The following is a 16,206-nucleotide window of genomic DNA, read 5'->3' as shown; positions in this document are numbered from 1 at the left end:
AAATATAACATATGAATTCATTAGAATATTTAAAGCTCCTACTAAAGTAGTAGCAATATAAAATATAACATATATATGTAATATTTACACATTATATATACAGTATATAACATATACTGATATATTATATCATTATGTTGTATATTTTTATATAGAATATACAATATATTCATAATCATCTCCGTTCCTTGAAATTAACATAAAAGTGGGACAAAAATTGTTCCTAATGACATTTTTTTTTTCATTCAAACCTAGATGTATGGTTTTTGAAAAAAGGCTGAAAAATAACTATAAATTAATATCAATGTTGTAGCCAATCATTGACCTATCTCAAGGTAATATTGACTTACTTGTTTAAAGTGGTAAACTATGAGCATATATTAATTTTACATTTTTTTGTCATTGGTGATGAATTAATTAGAATATTTAAAGCTTCTACTAAAGTAGCATTATAAAATATAACATACATGTAATATTTACATATTATATATACCAGTGTTTTTCAACCTTTTTTGAGCCAAGGCACATTTTTTTAATTGAAAAAAATGCGGGGGCACACCACTAGCAGAAAACATAAAAAAATTAAACTCAGCGGCCGATATTGACAATAAAAAGTATTTCTCGCAATTGTTGGATATGAATTCAAACCATAACCAACCATGCATCACTATAGCTTTTGTCTCAAAGTAGGTGTACTGTCACCACCTGTCACATCACACCCTGACTTATTTGGACTTTTTATTTTAGTTTTCCTGTGCAGTGTTTTAGTTCTTGTCTTGCTCTCCTATTTTGTTGTTGATTGTCACGTCATGTACGGATGTACTTTGTGGACGCTGTCTGCTCCACACGCTGTAAGTCTTTGCTGTCGTCCAGCATTCTGTTTTTGTTTACTTTGCAGCCAGTTCAGTTTTAGCTTGGTTTTGCACAGCCATCCCTAAGCTTCAATGCCTTTTCTTATCGGCACTTGCCCTTTGTTTATTTTTGGTTTAGGCGTTAGACACCTTTTTACCTGCACACTGCCTCCCGCATATTGTGATCACGACAAACCATGTTCCTGACATCTACAAAGCAATTAGCTACCTGCTGCCACCTACTGATATGCCGAGCTCTAGACAGCACATACACTCAACAACAACAGCACATTTGCGAGTTATATAATTACTGGTTTGTATAAAATATTTGTAACCCAATTAGGTGAAATTACATAATCTCCCACAGCACACCAGACAATATCTGACAGTACGCTAGTGTGCCGCGGCACAGTGGTTGAAAAACACTGGTTTAATGGATACAATCAAACACAATTAAGCATATAAAGTCAACTTGTTTTTCCACTTCAAGGCCTAGCATTTAGTCACATGGTTAAAATATGATTCTGAAGTGAGTATTTTGTGCGGCCCAGCCTCACCCCGACTCTACCTCCAACAGCTTCCATATAAATTGAGTTTTGGACCCCTTGCTAATGGTTACCACTTCTTTCTCATTCTGTGCGTTAGAAACTGGTGTCAGTATGTTGTCTCAAAGACGGTGTCCTGTCAGGTGCAAAATGGCACCGAATCCTCCGTGCAGAGAGTGTTCCAGTCCTGCCGCTGGCCTGGACCTTGTTCCAAAGTCCTCAGGTATTGTAGTTTTTACTTCATAGGACAAATAACTCTATTTGGTAACATGCGCTTAAATCAAAATGGAAGCCTTGTGCCTCACTTTCAGGCATGAGAATCATGAATCATGAGATTCATTTCATGAATATCAATCGTCATGTATCGACGATATTGGGGGAAAAAATATTTGAACAAATAACATGATATATCATGATTAAGAATTGTGTACTTTATTAGTATAAATTAAGTTGTATCAAATGGAACATTCAGAATGAGTTTGTGCTCTCTTTTCTCAGTTTTTTCTGTTGTCTCCACTAAAATAAAAACAAATAAAAACATGATTGTATGTTTCTTTTCAGCTACAGGACCATAATCAGACCGTCTTTTAAGGTTGCCTACAAGCAGGTGACTGCACTGGAGTGGAGGTGCTGCCCCGGGTTTGTTGGCGAGGAGTGTCGTCAAGGTAAGCACTTTTCTTTCTATTGACACAGTGTACATCTGTAAGTGCGCCTCTGGGCTTAAAATAAAAGACTCATGCTTTCTGCCACATCCGTCCGGTGTCTTTTTGCCAGCAGCACGTAGTTAACTGATTGTTACTCCATGTTGGCAACGGGTCTATGAACATGAATGAAGTCCAAAACAGACATTTAGGCCTGGACTCTCACTATTATGTTAGATCCACTATGGACTGGACTCTCACACTATTATGTTAGATCCAGTATGGACTGGACTCTCTCACAATATTATGTTAGATCCACTATGGACTGGACTCTCACACTATTATGTTAGATCCACTATGGACTGGACTCTCACTATTATGTTAGATCCACTATGGACTGGACTCTCACACTATTATGTTAGATCCACTATGGACTGGACTCTCACACTATTATGTTAGATCCACTATGGACTGGACTCTCACACTATTATGTTAGATCCACTATGGACTGGTCTCTCTCACAATATTATGTTAGATCCACTATGGACTGGACTCTCACACTATTATGTTAGATCCACTATGGACTGGACTCTCACTATTATGTTAGATCCACTATGGACTGGACTCTCACTATTATGTTAGATCCACTATGGACTGGACTCTCACACTATTATGTTAGATCCACTATGGACTGGACTCTCTCACAATATTATGTTAGACCCACTATGGACTGGACTCTCACACTATTATGTTAGATCCACTATGGACTGGACTCTCACTATTATGTTAGATCCACTATGGACTGGACTCTTACACTATTATGTTAGATCCACTATGGACTGGACTCTCACACTATTATGTTAGATCCACTATGGACTGGTCTCTCTCACAATATTATGTTAGATCCACTATGGACTGGACTCTCACACTATTATGTTAGATCCACTATGGACTGGACTCTCACACTATTATGTTAGATCCACTATGGACTGGACTCTCACACTATTATGTTAGATCCACTATGGACTGGACTCCCTCACTGTTATGTTAGATCCACTATGGACTGGACTTCCTCACTTTTATGTTAGATCCACTATGGACTGGAGTCCCTCACTAATATGTTAGATCCACTATGGACTGGACTCTCACACTATTATGTTAGATCCACTATGGACTGGACTCTCACAATATTATGCTAGATCCACCCGACGTCCATTGCACCGGTCCCCTCCTAGGTTTCTCATTGTCATCCCATTGGGTTGAGTTTTTTCTTGCCCTGATGTGGGATCTGAGCCGAGGATGTCGTTGTGGCTTGTGCAGCCCTTTGAGACACTCGTGATTTAGGGCTATATAAGTAAACATTGATTGATTGATTGATTGATTGATTGATTGATTGATTGATTGATTGACCGTTGAAGACCCCCTCGCCCCCTCCGTCAGCCGGCGCAACGCAACCTAGTATGCATTTGCGGAAAATGCGCACGTCATAGTCACTCCAGTGTTGCTTTGTGTGCAAGTTCTTAAATGTAACTTATCTGAACAATATCCAGTGTTGTGGTATTTCAATGAACTGGAATCCAGTGTGACTATTGTAGTGAATCACACCTGAGACATCATAAATTAATCACATCTTTATTAGACACGTAAACAATGTGATAAAGAACATTTTACGTCAATCAAACTCGGGATCTAGATATCTGGTCAGGACACTCCTCACTCTTTTGCCTTCACCTTCATTGTCCATTCCTTTTTGGTGACTTTATATACTCTGGACCTAGACGTTGAATCCGCGACATACATGGCGGACAATAACTGATACAGTCTGCTTTGCCAGTCCAAATGCATTCGCCGTTTTCCATAGTTTTCCCTCGACGGCCAGGTAATACAAAGCACACGCTACCTTTTTTATCACATCCACGAGAGCCCGCATTCTCGTTGGAAGTTTCAAGTTTATTCACAATACCATACTACGATTACAACAGTAGTGAATATCCATTTAAGGATGATGGTAAGTGAAAGGGTCCCCCAGATAAGCTAGAAGAAGCTTTTGGCAGGTGGTCCAGAGGTCAGTATATGCATGGAATGCTAAGACATGGTGGCAAGCACAAAAACGCGATATGACAAACACAAAATAGGAGCACAAAAGCAAGCATACAGATACATGCATACATTCAACCAACAGTAGTCTACCCCGAAGCCACATGTGACAATGCTAATCCTCTAAAGGAGCACTAGCCATTCACATGAGGCATTAGAGATAGGTGGTTAATAGGTATGATTTCAGTTTCTTTTTGAAGTTGGAGAATGAATACAGCATCCTGAGGCTCTCATCAAGCCGGTTCCAGATCGTTGGTCCCCTGCATACACCACTTCAAGCAGTACAAGCCAGTAGACGATGTTTACCTGATATCAGGTCAAAGTTACGAGTGTTGTGGGCATGCTGGGGATGATAGATAGGAACCAAGCTACAGAGCCTGAGATTCAGCCTGTGGATGACTTGATAGGTTAGACAAGCATTGTGATAAATATTGAACTCTGTCAGTCTTAAGAGATGATAATTATGGAATAGATGTCGAGTGGGGGTATTACATTTAGACCATGACAGGGCCCGTATGATTTTCTTTTGCATGGATTCTAATTTGTGAAGGTAGCTAGGGCATACTTGCCAACCTTGAGACCTCCGATTCCGGGGGGTGGGGTTGGGCGTGGTCGGGGGAGGGGTGGGGGGCGTGGTTGGGGGCGTGGTTAAGATGGCAGGAGTATATTTACAGCTAGTATTCACCAACTCGAGTATTTCATATATATTTCATATATATATATATATATATATATATATATATATATATATATATATATATATATATATATATATATATATATATGTATATGTATGAAATACTTGACTTTCAGTGAATTCTTGCTATATATATATATATATTTATATATATATATTTATTTTATTATACATATAAACAGAATAAATACTTGAATTTCAGTGTTCCGGAGGCTATCCAGTAGATGGCAGTATTGTCCTGTTTAAGAGTGTCACAACATTGCTGTTTACGGCAGACAAACTGCTTTACGGTAGACGAAAACGTGACTGCTGTTGTTGTGTGTTGTTACAGCGCTGGTAGGACGTTAATGAAACTGCCTAACAATAAACCCACATAAGAAACCAAGAACTCGCCCTCGATCATTCTACAGTTATAACGTGATTGGGCAGGCACGCTGTTTATATCGTGGGAAAGCGGACGTGAAAACAGAATTGTCGCCGCTTTTCCCACTCAGGTCCGCATGGAGCTGGAAGGGGCGTGACCTCCAGCTCCGGCTGAATTCCGGGACATTTTCGGGAGAGGCGCTGAATTCCGGGAGTCTCCCGGAAAATCCAGGAGGGTTGGCATGTATGAGCTAGGGAAGGTGTTACACCAGATGACATTACAGTAGTTTAGATGTGGTTCAAAGAGAGTTTTGTATAGAGTAAGTAGAGCATAAAGAGGAAGATAATGAGGAAAGTGAAAGAACAGGCCAACATATTTGGATAATTTGTTTAACAGATGGCTAATGTGACATTTGAAATTGAGGTATTCGTCAATGATGATGATGTTGTCTCTCCTATGCTAAGTAGAAACACAGCTGACCCGGACTTTGGAAAGTTATCTTGCCGTCTAAGAAGTGTTGTATCCCAAATAGCTGCAATGGCTTTCTCTTAAGGTATTCATGTGTGATTTCCACAAGCGTCTGTACATGTAGAAGAAGTAAAAAACACAGGCATGTCTGAATGACTCTCTGCATATTTCCAGTGGTTAGCTCCGAGTTACGAAACCGCTTTATTATTAAGCTGGCTGTGGCACGTTCTTTCAGACGTCACTTCCTGTGTGGGCGGGTCTTTCTGGCGTCACTTCCTCTCCGAACTCAGTTTGTAAACGATCAATGAGTCCATACAAAGCTAAGTGCCGAAGATTCAAGAAATACACGGCTGACTTACCCGTGTAAAAATGTGTCCGAGGAGGGGGACCTTAAACGCTGGTTTAGTGTGGCTGAAACGGGGCTTAGGCTAAATAATTATTCCTTTAAGGGGTTAAACGACTTAGTGTAGACATGGCCTAAGAACAGTTCTATTGCACTGTGCTTTGTAGATTTTTCTATGTACTGCATAGTAATGCCACTGGCCTGTAACCCAGTGATATCTCAATGAATGTCGGCATTCTTACTTGTGTCAATGGAGAAATACAAAGGTGGAGTTTCCAGCAGGGCTGCCTATAAAGACTCGAGGTTGTACTCTACACTTTTTTGAAGATGGCTAGTGGTGTTCTTCTTGAATACCACAAACCACAAACTGTGCCCACTAACGACAGATGCAGTGCAGCCATCCTGAAGAAGTATGTGGAACAGTCTGGTGGTTACACACAAGTGCTTGTGTGCTGTCCTCTCTCAACCACAATAACACACTAGTTGCATTTGAAATGAATACATCATAGAGGGTCATTTATGTGGCAGTGGGACCTCAAAATTCCAATGGCCAAATGGTCATACAATGTGGAATAAAGGTTCTGTCTTAAACATTGGACAAAACAAAAACTAAAAGGTCAGCATATCGTACAAGCAGTTTTGGGCAGTAGCGGCGCTACCAGTTCAACTACAGTTCTCAGTAGCGTGGCCGTAGAATCGCTATTTTCAACATCAAAAGCTAAATTTTCCCAGGTATTTTCTAAACCTTAAACACATCTCTCCTGTCTAACATAACTTAGCAGCAAAGCATTAATCGTGTGTGCTTATTGCTTAGTTGTTGTTTTTTGCAAAACCTACTCCAAAAATATGGACTAGCCTCAACCAGGGACAGCAGAGCCTTAAAGGCCTACTGAAACCCACTACTACCGACCACACAGTCTGATAGTTTATACATCAATGATGAAATCTTAACATTGCAACACATGCCAATACGGCCGGGTTAACTTATAAAGTGCAATTTTAAATTTCCCACCACACTTCCGCTTGAAAACGTCTCGGTATGATGACGTATGCGCGTGACGTAGCCAGTTTAACAGAGGTATGGCTTCCCCATTGAAGCCAATACGAAATAGCTCTGTTTTCCACAGTATTCTGGACATCTGTGTTGATGAATCTGTTGCAATTTGTTCATTGCATTATGGAGAAAGAAGCTGAGCAAGCAAAGAAGAAAGTTGTCGTCGCTTTCTCGGTCCGAATCTCTCTCACTTCTGGCGGCCATCATTGTAAACAATAGGGAACTTTGTGGATAAGTTCAATTGACTACGTCACGCTACTTCCGGTAGGGGCAAGCCTTTTTTTTTATCAGATACCAAAAGTTGCGATCTTTATCGTCGTTGTTTTATACTAAATCCTTTCAGCAAAAATATGGCAATATCGCGAAATGATCAAGTATGACACATAGAATAGATCTTCTATCCCCGTTTAAATAAATAAAAATTCATTTCAGTAGGCTTTTAAGTAAACCCTGGTTTATCGCAGTTAATTGAGTCCGGGCTTGGCCATGATATATTATTTTCCTCAAAGTATGAATTATTAATTATAAATGGAATATTTTCATTGCGAAAGCATAAAAAAACTGTTTATGACCTTTTAAATCAGACCTGAGCAAATTAAGGCGCGTTAAGCTTTTCAATGTGGCCCGCCGGACATTCCCAAATAATTTTTTTAGATCTTTAAGATGGAAAGTGTAGCTGTGCAGTGATATTTTCAAATGACTAAGTGTTGAATTATACAAAGTAATTAAGTGGTTGGAATCTGCGCTTTTGCATGATGTACTAGTTACTATGGTAATCTAATTAGTTACTATGGTCATCTAATTAGTTACTATGGTAATGTAAGTCACAACAGCTCAGATGAGGCACCAAGCAGTGTGGGTGGGGAGTGTTTCCACAGAGTGTTTCCAGAGCCTGAAATGCGGGTGTCAGGGACAGACGTGGAAGGAGATTTTTACAACAAAGTTGTAAAGCTTAGTGATGTATCACATATATCAGATTGTAGGTGGGGTTTTTTTACCCTTCATGTTCATATTTCGCTGTGTTTGGTGCATTTTTGTTGCGTTTCGCTTGATTGTAAAATATGTGAATGGAGAGGGGGTGTGACGTTCATATGTTGTCATTATTCAGTGTTTTATCCATCATAGTTAATATTGTAAATCCCACATTCTTTATTTTCATGTACATTCTAAGTGTCTCATTTAGTTAAAAAAATTAAAATTCCATTCAGTTTTTTAAGGCGGTCTGTCATAAAGTTTTTAGCTTTCAATCAGACATTTTGTGAGGTTTTGTATTAGTGTATATATATACCGTGCTATACCCAGACACATTTTTATTTTCTCAAAATTTAGCCCCCGAGTCAAAATAATTGCCCAGGCGTGTTTTAAATAAATGTTTTAACATTATGAAAGCCCTTCAGATATAAAATGACACCCTCATTGTCACCTTTATACTTCCTTAATTGTTTATTCCCATATAGTAATGCTGCCTGAAGGCTCCATGTGCTTTATGATAAATGATAAATGGGTTATACTTGTATAGCGCTTTTCTACCTTCAAGGTACTCAAAGCGCTTTGACAGTATTTCCACATTCACCCATTCACACACACATTCACACACTGATGGCGGGAGCTGCCACGCAAGGCGCTAACCAGCAGCCATCAGGAGCAAGGGTGAAGTGTCTTGCCCAAGGACACAACGGACGTGACTAGGATGGTAGAAGGTGGGGATTGAACCCCAGTAACCAGCAACCCTCCGATTGCTGGCACGGCCACTCTACCAACTTCGCCACACCGTCCCCTTTAGTGGAAGTGAAGGGTTTGGGGACCGCTGGCTTAATCCATTCCATAATTTTATTCCACATACTGATATGCTAAATGTGTTAAGTGTTGTACGTGCGTACACATGTTTTAAATTATATTTTCCTCTAAGGTTATATTTGTCCTCTTTTGTTGAGAAAAATTGTTGTGCATTCTTGGCTTGTTTGCTTTGTACATCATTTTAGCTGTGTGCTAATGCACCAAATCGTTAAATTTCAATATTTGTGATTCAATAAACAAATAAAGGGTTTGTATGTTCTCTGTATCCAACATTATGTATTATTATAATTTATCTATTTTGTTTGGCCATTTTTATGCTTGAAAATGCTCAATTTAGGCCAAAAATGTGTAAAAGTATTCTTTAAAAAAAAAAATTGATTGTGAGTGAAGCCGCAAACTTGGAAGCGCAATTTGGCGAGGGATGACTGTACAGTATATATCAGGAGTTACGTGAAATAAGCAGACCTCTAACATTACCAGACATTGGCTGTGTCTCTTCTATACGTTTTGATGTTGCACTTAACACGCCCAAAAATGGTCAGTGTGCAGCGATGGACCCTATACACCCTCTATAGTTGCTATATCTTGACTATTTAGTGGAAGGGGAGGGACTAACTCCAGTGGTTGCAAACCACGATTAAAAAGGAGAGAGGAAGAAAATATTTTGTAATTTTCTGTAAGTGCGCAACAAAAGTTATTGATCTGTGACAGCACTACGCTGTCTAATTCATGCCCTCAGGTACGTGTACATATTGGAACGTACTGATGCAAGGACAAGTTTGCTATATCAGTGTTTTTCAACCACATGGTGTGCCGTGGGGGATTATGTAATTTCACCTATTTGGATTAAAAATATTTTATGCAAACCAGTAATTATAATCTGCAAATAAAGTGCCGTTGTTGAGTGTCGGTGCTGTCTAGAGCTCGGCAGAGTAACCGTGTAATACTCTTTTATATCAGTAGGTGGCAGCCGGTAGCTAGTTGCTTTGTAAACGTCGTATCTAATGTTTAAACCAATAATAAACAAAAGGTGAGTGCCCTTAAAAAAGGCATTGAAGCTTAGGGATGGCTATGGAAAACAAAACTAAAACTGAACTGTCTACGAAGTAAACAAAAACAGAATGCTGGATGACAGCAAAGACTTACAGCATGGGGAGCAGATGGCGTCCACAAAGTACATCCGTACATGACATGACAATCAACAATGTCCACACAAAGAAGAATAGTGTCCGCACAACTGAAATAGTCTTGATTGCTAAAACAAAGCAGGTGCGGGGTATATCGCTCAAAGGAAGACATGAAACTGCTACAGGAAAATACCAACAAAACAGGAAAAGCCACCAAAATAGGAGCGCAAGACACGACACACAGGAAAACAGCAAAAAACTCCAAATAAGTCAGGGTGTGATGTGACAGGTGGTGACACTTACTTTGAGACAAGAGCTATATTGATGCATGCTTGGTTATGGTTTGAATTAATTTCCAACAATTGCACCAATGACTTTTAACTGTCAATATCAACTACCAAGTTTACATTTTTAATGTTTTCTGCTGGTGGTGTGCCTCCGCATTTTTTCAATGAACAAAAATGTGCCTTGGCTCCAAAAAGTTTGAAAAACACTGTGCTATATAATATACACGTCATCTTGCGGCACATCTGTGACACATCTGTTATTTAACCCTTTTCATTCACCATTAATGTTAAGAGAGTTGTTAAAAAGTATTTATTAGTCTTGGCGAATGAATATTTCAGTGGTTAACTTATTTCTACACTGCGCAATCGGAGTTACTACATTCCCTTTATTTCCTTTCCTATCAGCACAAACTGTTTTTAAGCCAATATCTTTTGGATTTCATTTTAAAGAAACAAAGCAGCATTTAGGTATGACTGTTTTAGTTAGTCCAAAGTGGTCATTACACAACCACGGTCAAAACGTGTTGGGCACAGCCTGCCCTAATTGCTTCAAAATGACCTCAACACCCAAATTGGGCTTATTGGCCGTAATTTCCATTGTTGCACTTGGAAAGTGCTAGGATTTACCCCAGCCTAAGAAAGCACACATTAGCTAATAGAATCATGAACTTTCATTTTTACAAAGCCTTTGGAAGCGATTATTTTTCTAACAAAGATTAACACATGGCTCGGTAGAAAATGGATGGATGTACCCGCTGGTTCTGTATTGCTAGCCATTATTGTTCACTTGAGACTAGGGTTGTATGGTATACCGGTATTAGTATAGTACCGCGATTCTAATGAATCATTTTCGGTACAATACCGTCTCTGAAACGTACCGGTCCTGCACCCTCCCGCGCCCGGGTCGTCTTTGCGTCGAGTCACTGCTGGTTTACGAGCAGAGGAGCATGTTGGGCAGCACACACACACAGAGTACTTACAAGCAGACACAGTGTGTAGACATAAAAGGGAGAACGGACGCATTTTGGCTTAGAAAGTAAAGATAAAGGTGAAGTTATAACACTGAAACACCCTCAGGAAGAGGTGCTTAAAGACATGGCTAGCTAGCTAGCAGCTAACGTCCATCCGCTGTCGGCAGTGTTTTAGCTACTTTTAGATCACTAATCCTCGTCTCCATGGCGACAAATAAAGTACGTTTCTTACAAGCTTACATGCTTCACTACACACCGTAGCTCACCGGCATCAAATGTAAACAAACGCCATTGGTGGATCTACACCTAACATCCACTGTAATGATATCAAGTACAGGCGCGTATCTAGTCGATACTACTATGATTACGTCAATATTTTTTGGCACCACAACATCTTCTTTCGTTTAAAAAAAAAAAAACATACTATGTTTATAAAGTCAGTAAATATGTCCCTGGACACATGAGGACTTTCAATATGACCAATGTATGATCCTGTAACTACGGTACTTGGTATCGGATTGAAACCCAAATTTGTGGTATCATCCAAAACTAATGAACTAATGTAAAGTAACAAACAACAGAAGAATACGTGATTATTACATTTTAACAGAAGTGTAGATAGAACATGTTAAAACAGAAAGTAAGCAGATATTAACAGTAAATGAACAAGTAGAATAATAATTAATTTTCTACCACTTGTCCTTAATAATGTATACAAAATAATAGGTAGATAAATGACACAATATGTTACTGCATATGTCAGCAGACTAATTAGGAGCCTTTGTTTACTTACTACTAAAAGACAAGTTGTCTAGTATGTTCACTATTTTATTTAAGGACTAAATTGCAATAATAAACATATGTTTCATGTACCCTAAGAATTTTTGTTATTGCAATTTTTTTTGTGGTCCCCTTTATTTACAAAAGTACCGAAAAGTATCAAAATAATTTTGGTACCAGGACAACACTACTTGAGACCATAAGGTGCTACACGAGTGTGAATAAGATAACATGGCTGTTTATTTAAAGGTTTGACACAAGTACTTTACACTCTGAATTGCCATAGAAGGCTGGGAAAATCATCACCATATGGATGGCTGGAGGTTAGACTTTGTTGAGTACTCCTTTTTGAAAAACATAGGATGATGTCACTGTAGGAGAAGGAGGAGACAAACATAAAGGGGTTTTTTACAACATGGTTGTTTAAGACAGTTGTTCTGTGGGAAAGGGGCCTCAGTCATATTAATAAACCCTCCAGTAGATTAACCTCTACAACAAAGTCAACGCCACTCATTCTTAGTAAGTAGACATACGTAGTAAACACACGAAGAAGCTTTGAGTTAATTGTTTCCATATTATCTCAAAAGCGTAAATCCTGTAGGTGTTTGTGCTACATGTGCAGTGTGTTTATAGAAAGTAGCAAACTGCTTAGAGATTTTTAATCCGGCCATAGTTTTATCCAATGAAGATGACCTCATCTGTGGTTTTGGTTGGATGGAATTCTGGCTTCACTTCACAGGCCCCCAACACCCCTGTAAATGTAGAGAAAGAGGGCATTGAGAATGTTTAGGACTTATGCAGATCCCAAATACAGATCAGCAGGTACCAGAAGGTAAGAAAAGTTGCTTTTGCATAATATTGCGAAAGAAAACACCAGATAATATGTCTTACCTTATACACACACCATAATAATACTCCTATGTTGAAGCACAGTTCAATCCATCAAGCGGTGTGGCTTCATAGCTTACCAAAGTCCTACTAAAACATTTTGATAGATTTTTGAGTGCTATGTGTAATGTTCTATATTTTCAATGGAACATATAACATGTTGGTGTTGTTTACTTGAGTCATATTGCCATCATACCTCTTACCACGTACACTACCGTTCAAAAGTTTGGGGTCACATTGAAATGTCCTTATTTTTGAAGGCAAAGCACTGTACTTTTCAATGAAGATAACTTTAAACTAGTCTTAACTTTAAAGAAATACACTCTATACATTGCTAATGTGGTAAATGACTATTCTAGCTGCAAATGTCTGGTTTTTGGTGCAATATCTACATAGTTGTGTAGAGGCCAATTTCCAGCAACTATCACTCCAGTGTTCTAATGGTACAATGCGTTTGCTCATTGGCTCAGAAGGCTAATTGATGATTAGAAAACCCTTGTGCAATCATGTTCACACATCTGAAAACAGTTTAGCTCGTTACAGAAGCTACAAAACTGACCTTCCTTTGAGCAGATTGAGTTTCTGGAGCATCACATTTGTGGGGTCAATTAAACGCTCAAAATGGCCAGAAAAAGAGAACTTTCATCTGAAACTCGACAGTCTATTCTTGTTCTTAGAAATGAAGGCTATTCCACAAAATTGTTTGGGTGACCCCAAACTTTTGAACGGTAGTGTATCTCTAATGTTTGACTGCCATCTACTGGTCATACTTATCATTACACCATGTACCAAATAAAATAGCTTCGAGGTCGGTGAGCAAAACCAGAATTATTCCGTACATTAGGCGCACTGGGTTATTAGGCGCACTGTCGAGTCATGAGAAAAAAAAAATATTTTAAGTGCGCCTTGTAGTCCGGAAAATTTGGTACAAGCAGATCATGCTGGAGGAGGTTCCAATAATTAAAAAGTAAGGCCAGAGGCCCCTCACCAATTTTAGCAGTGTCACATTACCAGGGAAGCTAAAGGTCTGGAATTGATTCTCTGGTCAATTCCTGACCTCCAGATTGAAACGGAACAATTTCCTTACCGCTTTCCACTTAATGTATCACACTTCCTGTGTCCGTCAGATAACCTTCTCTCCGCTTGTTATGCTAAAGCAATTGAAGAGATGCATATCCCACATGTGCTTCTGTGGACTGCAACTTGGGCAGCGTGAGGATATGAATGATGCCTCTATTACCTCTCTGCTCGCGCTCAAATCTAATGTAGGTCAGGCAGTAACCTTTGACCTGCTAGGAGTGATGGGAGATCTCAGCTGGGCCTGATGAATGATGTTCTCTCCGTGCTTCTTCTGTGTTTTCCATTTCTTTCATCGGGTCCTTCTCACCGCCGTATGGCAGTTTGTCCCTCAGTCTGCAACCACCCGCTTTTACACACTTAAGCAGGTTTAAAAAAAAAAGGTTTTCTGGAAAAGTTTTGGACAATGATACGAGCCATATGTGTGTCCATACATGTTATCTCTAATCTGCAGGTTTCTGTGTATTTTTGGAGTCAAAACAGGCTGGGAACTTGGCCTGGTAATGCCTGAGGGAACTGAATTCTGCTTACAAGTGTCAGGCATGTTTTGTTTTGTATCAGAGTTTTTTTTCAATGATCCAACCCACTATCAATCAAAGACCTGTAGGTGTAGGAACTTTCCCCCAGGAACCAGAAGACCATTGTGTGTTTTGACGTGGGAACCATGATCTAAATTGAGTGAGTTACCTAACTGCGAGGTCTGCAGTACCGAACAATGAAAAAAAATGACAACATGTGCAGTGGTTCTGTCTACAGGGTCAGTTAATGGTTCAACCATCTCAATTCGGCATTGGGACACACACAACCAATGTTCTCAGGCACAGAAGAGGGAATACTTTTATTTCCAAAAGGTTCCCTGAGACCACAGCCACAAGAACCTTCTTAAACTCGGTTGTGTTTAGTTCCTGCTACTTTGTACTTATACACAAGGGAGTACATCCCCCACATTTTAGCAAGCACTTTTATTACTGTATACCTTCCCAAGAGACAATACTATTTTTGCATCCTCTCATTTTCTACCGCTTATCTTGTTCAGAGTCAAGGGAAGCTTGATAGTGTAGTCCAGTGTTTTTCAACCTTTTCTGAGCCAAGGCACATTTTTTTCCATTGAAAAATCTCAAGGCACACCACCAGCAGAAAACATTAAAAAATAAAACAGCAGATATTGACAGTGAAAAGTCGTTCTCGCAATTGTTGGATATGAATTCAAACCATAACCAAGCATGCATCACTATAGCTCTTGTCTCAAAGTAGGTGTACTGTCACCACCTGTCACATCACACCCTGACTTATTTGGACTTTTTTGGTGTTTTCTTGTTTTAGTTCTTGTCTTGCGCTCCTATTTTGTTGTTGATTGTCACGTCATGTACGGATGTACTTTGTGGACGCCGTCTGCTGATCCACACGCTGTAAGTCTTTGCTGTCGTCCAGCGTTCTGTTTTTGTTTACTTTGCAGGCAGTTCAGTTTTAGCTTTGTTTTGCATAACCATCCTTAAGCTTCAATGCCTTTTCTTAGCGGCACGTGCCTTTTGTTTATTTTTGGTTTAAGCATTAGATACCTTTTTACCTGCACACTGCCTCCCACTGTCGTCTGCATATTGTGATCACGACAAACCATGTTCCCGACATCTACAAAGCAAATAGCTACCTGCTGCCACCTACTGATGTGCCGATTTCTAGACAGCAGTGACACTCAACAACGGCACATTTGCGGATTATAATTACTGGTTTGCAAAAAATATTTTTAACCCAATTAGGTGAAATTACAAAATCTCCCACAGCACACCAGACACTATCTCACGGTACACGAGCGTGCCGCGGCACAGTGGTTGAAAAACACTGGTGTAGTCTAAAACTGACACAGCACACAACCAATATTGTCTAAGTGGCTGGCAAAAAAAAGTGAGCACCAAAATAAGTTTGTTTTGCCTGCAGCCAAGTATAGTGGTAGCTGGTCTGCGACTGCATGAGTGCTGCTCTCACTGGGCAGCTGCGGTTCATTGAGAGAAACATGTATTCCAACATATACTGCTGAGGAAAGTGAAGGTGATGGAGTGGTGAAGTATGTCTCCACCATTAATGTCATCATTGACGAGTAGAAGAGGATTCCAGAAACAACCTAAGCAGCTCTGGTGAATGATCTGCCCAAGAGGTTTAAGGCAGTGCTAAATAACAATGTTGCTCACACTAAGGGCCTGAACTACTAAAATCCAAATACC

The 16,206-nt window shown here is 39.6% G+C and overlaps 1 protein-coding gene across 2 annotated transcripts in view; it reads left to right on the top strand.

Annotated features, from left to right (window-relative positions):
- Window positions 1-16,206, top strand: part of LOC133658348 (collagen alpha-1(XXVI) chain-like) — a 90,711-nt gene that overhangs the window by 2,822 nt on the left and 71,683 nt on the right. For both annotated transcript variants that reach the window (XM_062060267.1, XM_062060268.1), the window contains exons 2-3: window positions 1,497-1,619; window positions 1,958-2,061. In XM_062060267.1, the coding sequence (XP_061916251.1) occupies window positions 1,497-1,619; window positions 1,958-2,061 (227 nt within the window). The remainder of the gene's footprint in view (window positions 1-1,496; window positions 1,620-1,957; window positions 2,062-16,206) is intronic.

This window comes from Entelurus aequoreus, linkage group LG10, assembly GCF_033978785.1.
Source record: "Entelurus aequoreus isolate RoL-2023_Sb linkage group LG10, RoL_Eaeq_v1.1, whole genome shotgun sequence".
Classification (NCBI taxonomy): domain Eukaryota; kingdom Metazoa; phylum Chordata; class Actinopteri; order Syngnathiformes; family Syngnathidae; genus Entelurus; species Entelurus aequoreus.
This window is presented reverse-complemented; position numbering and strand designations above follow the sequence as displayed.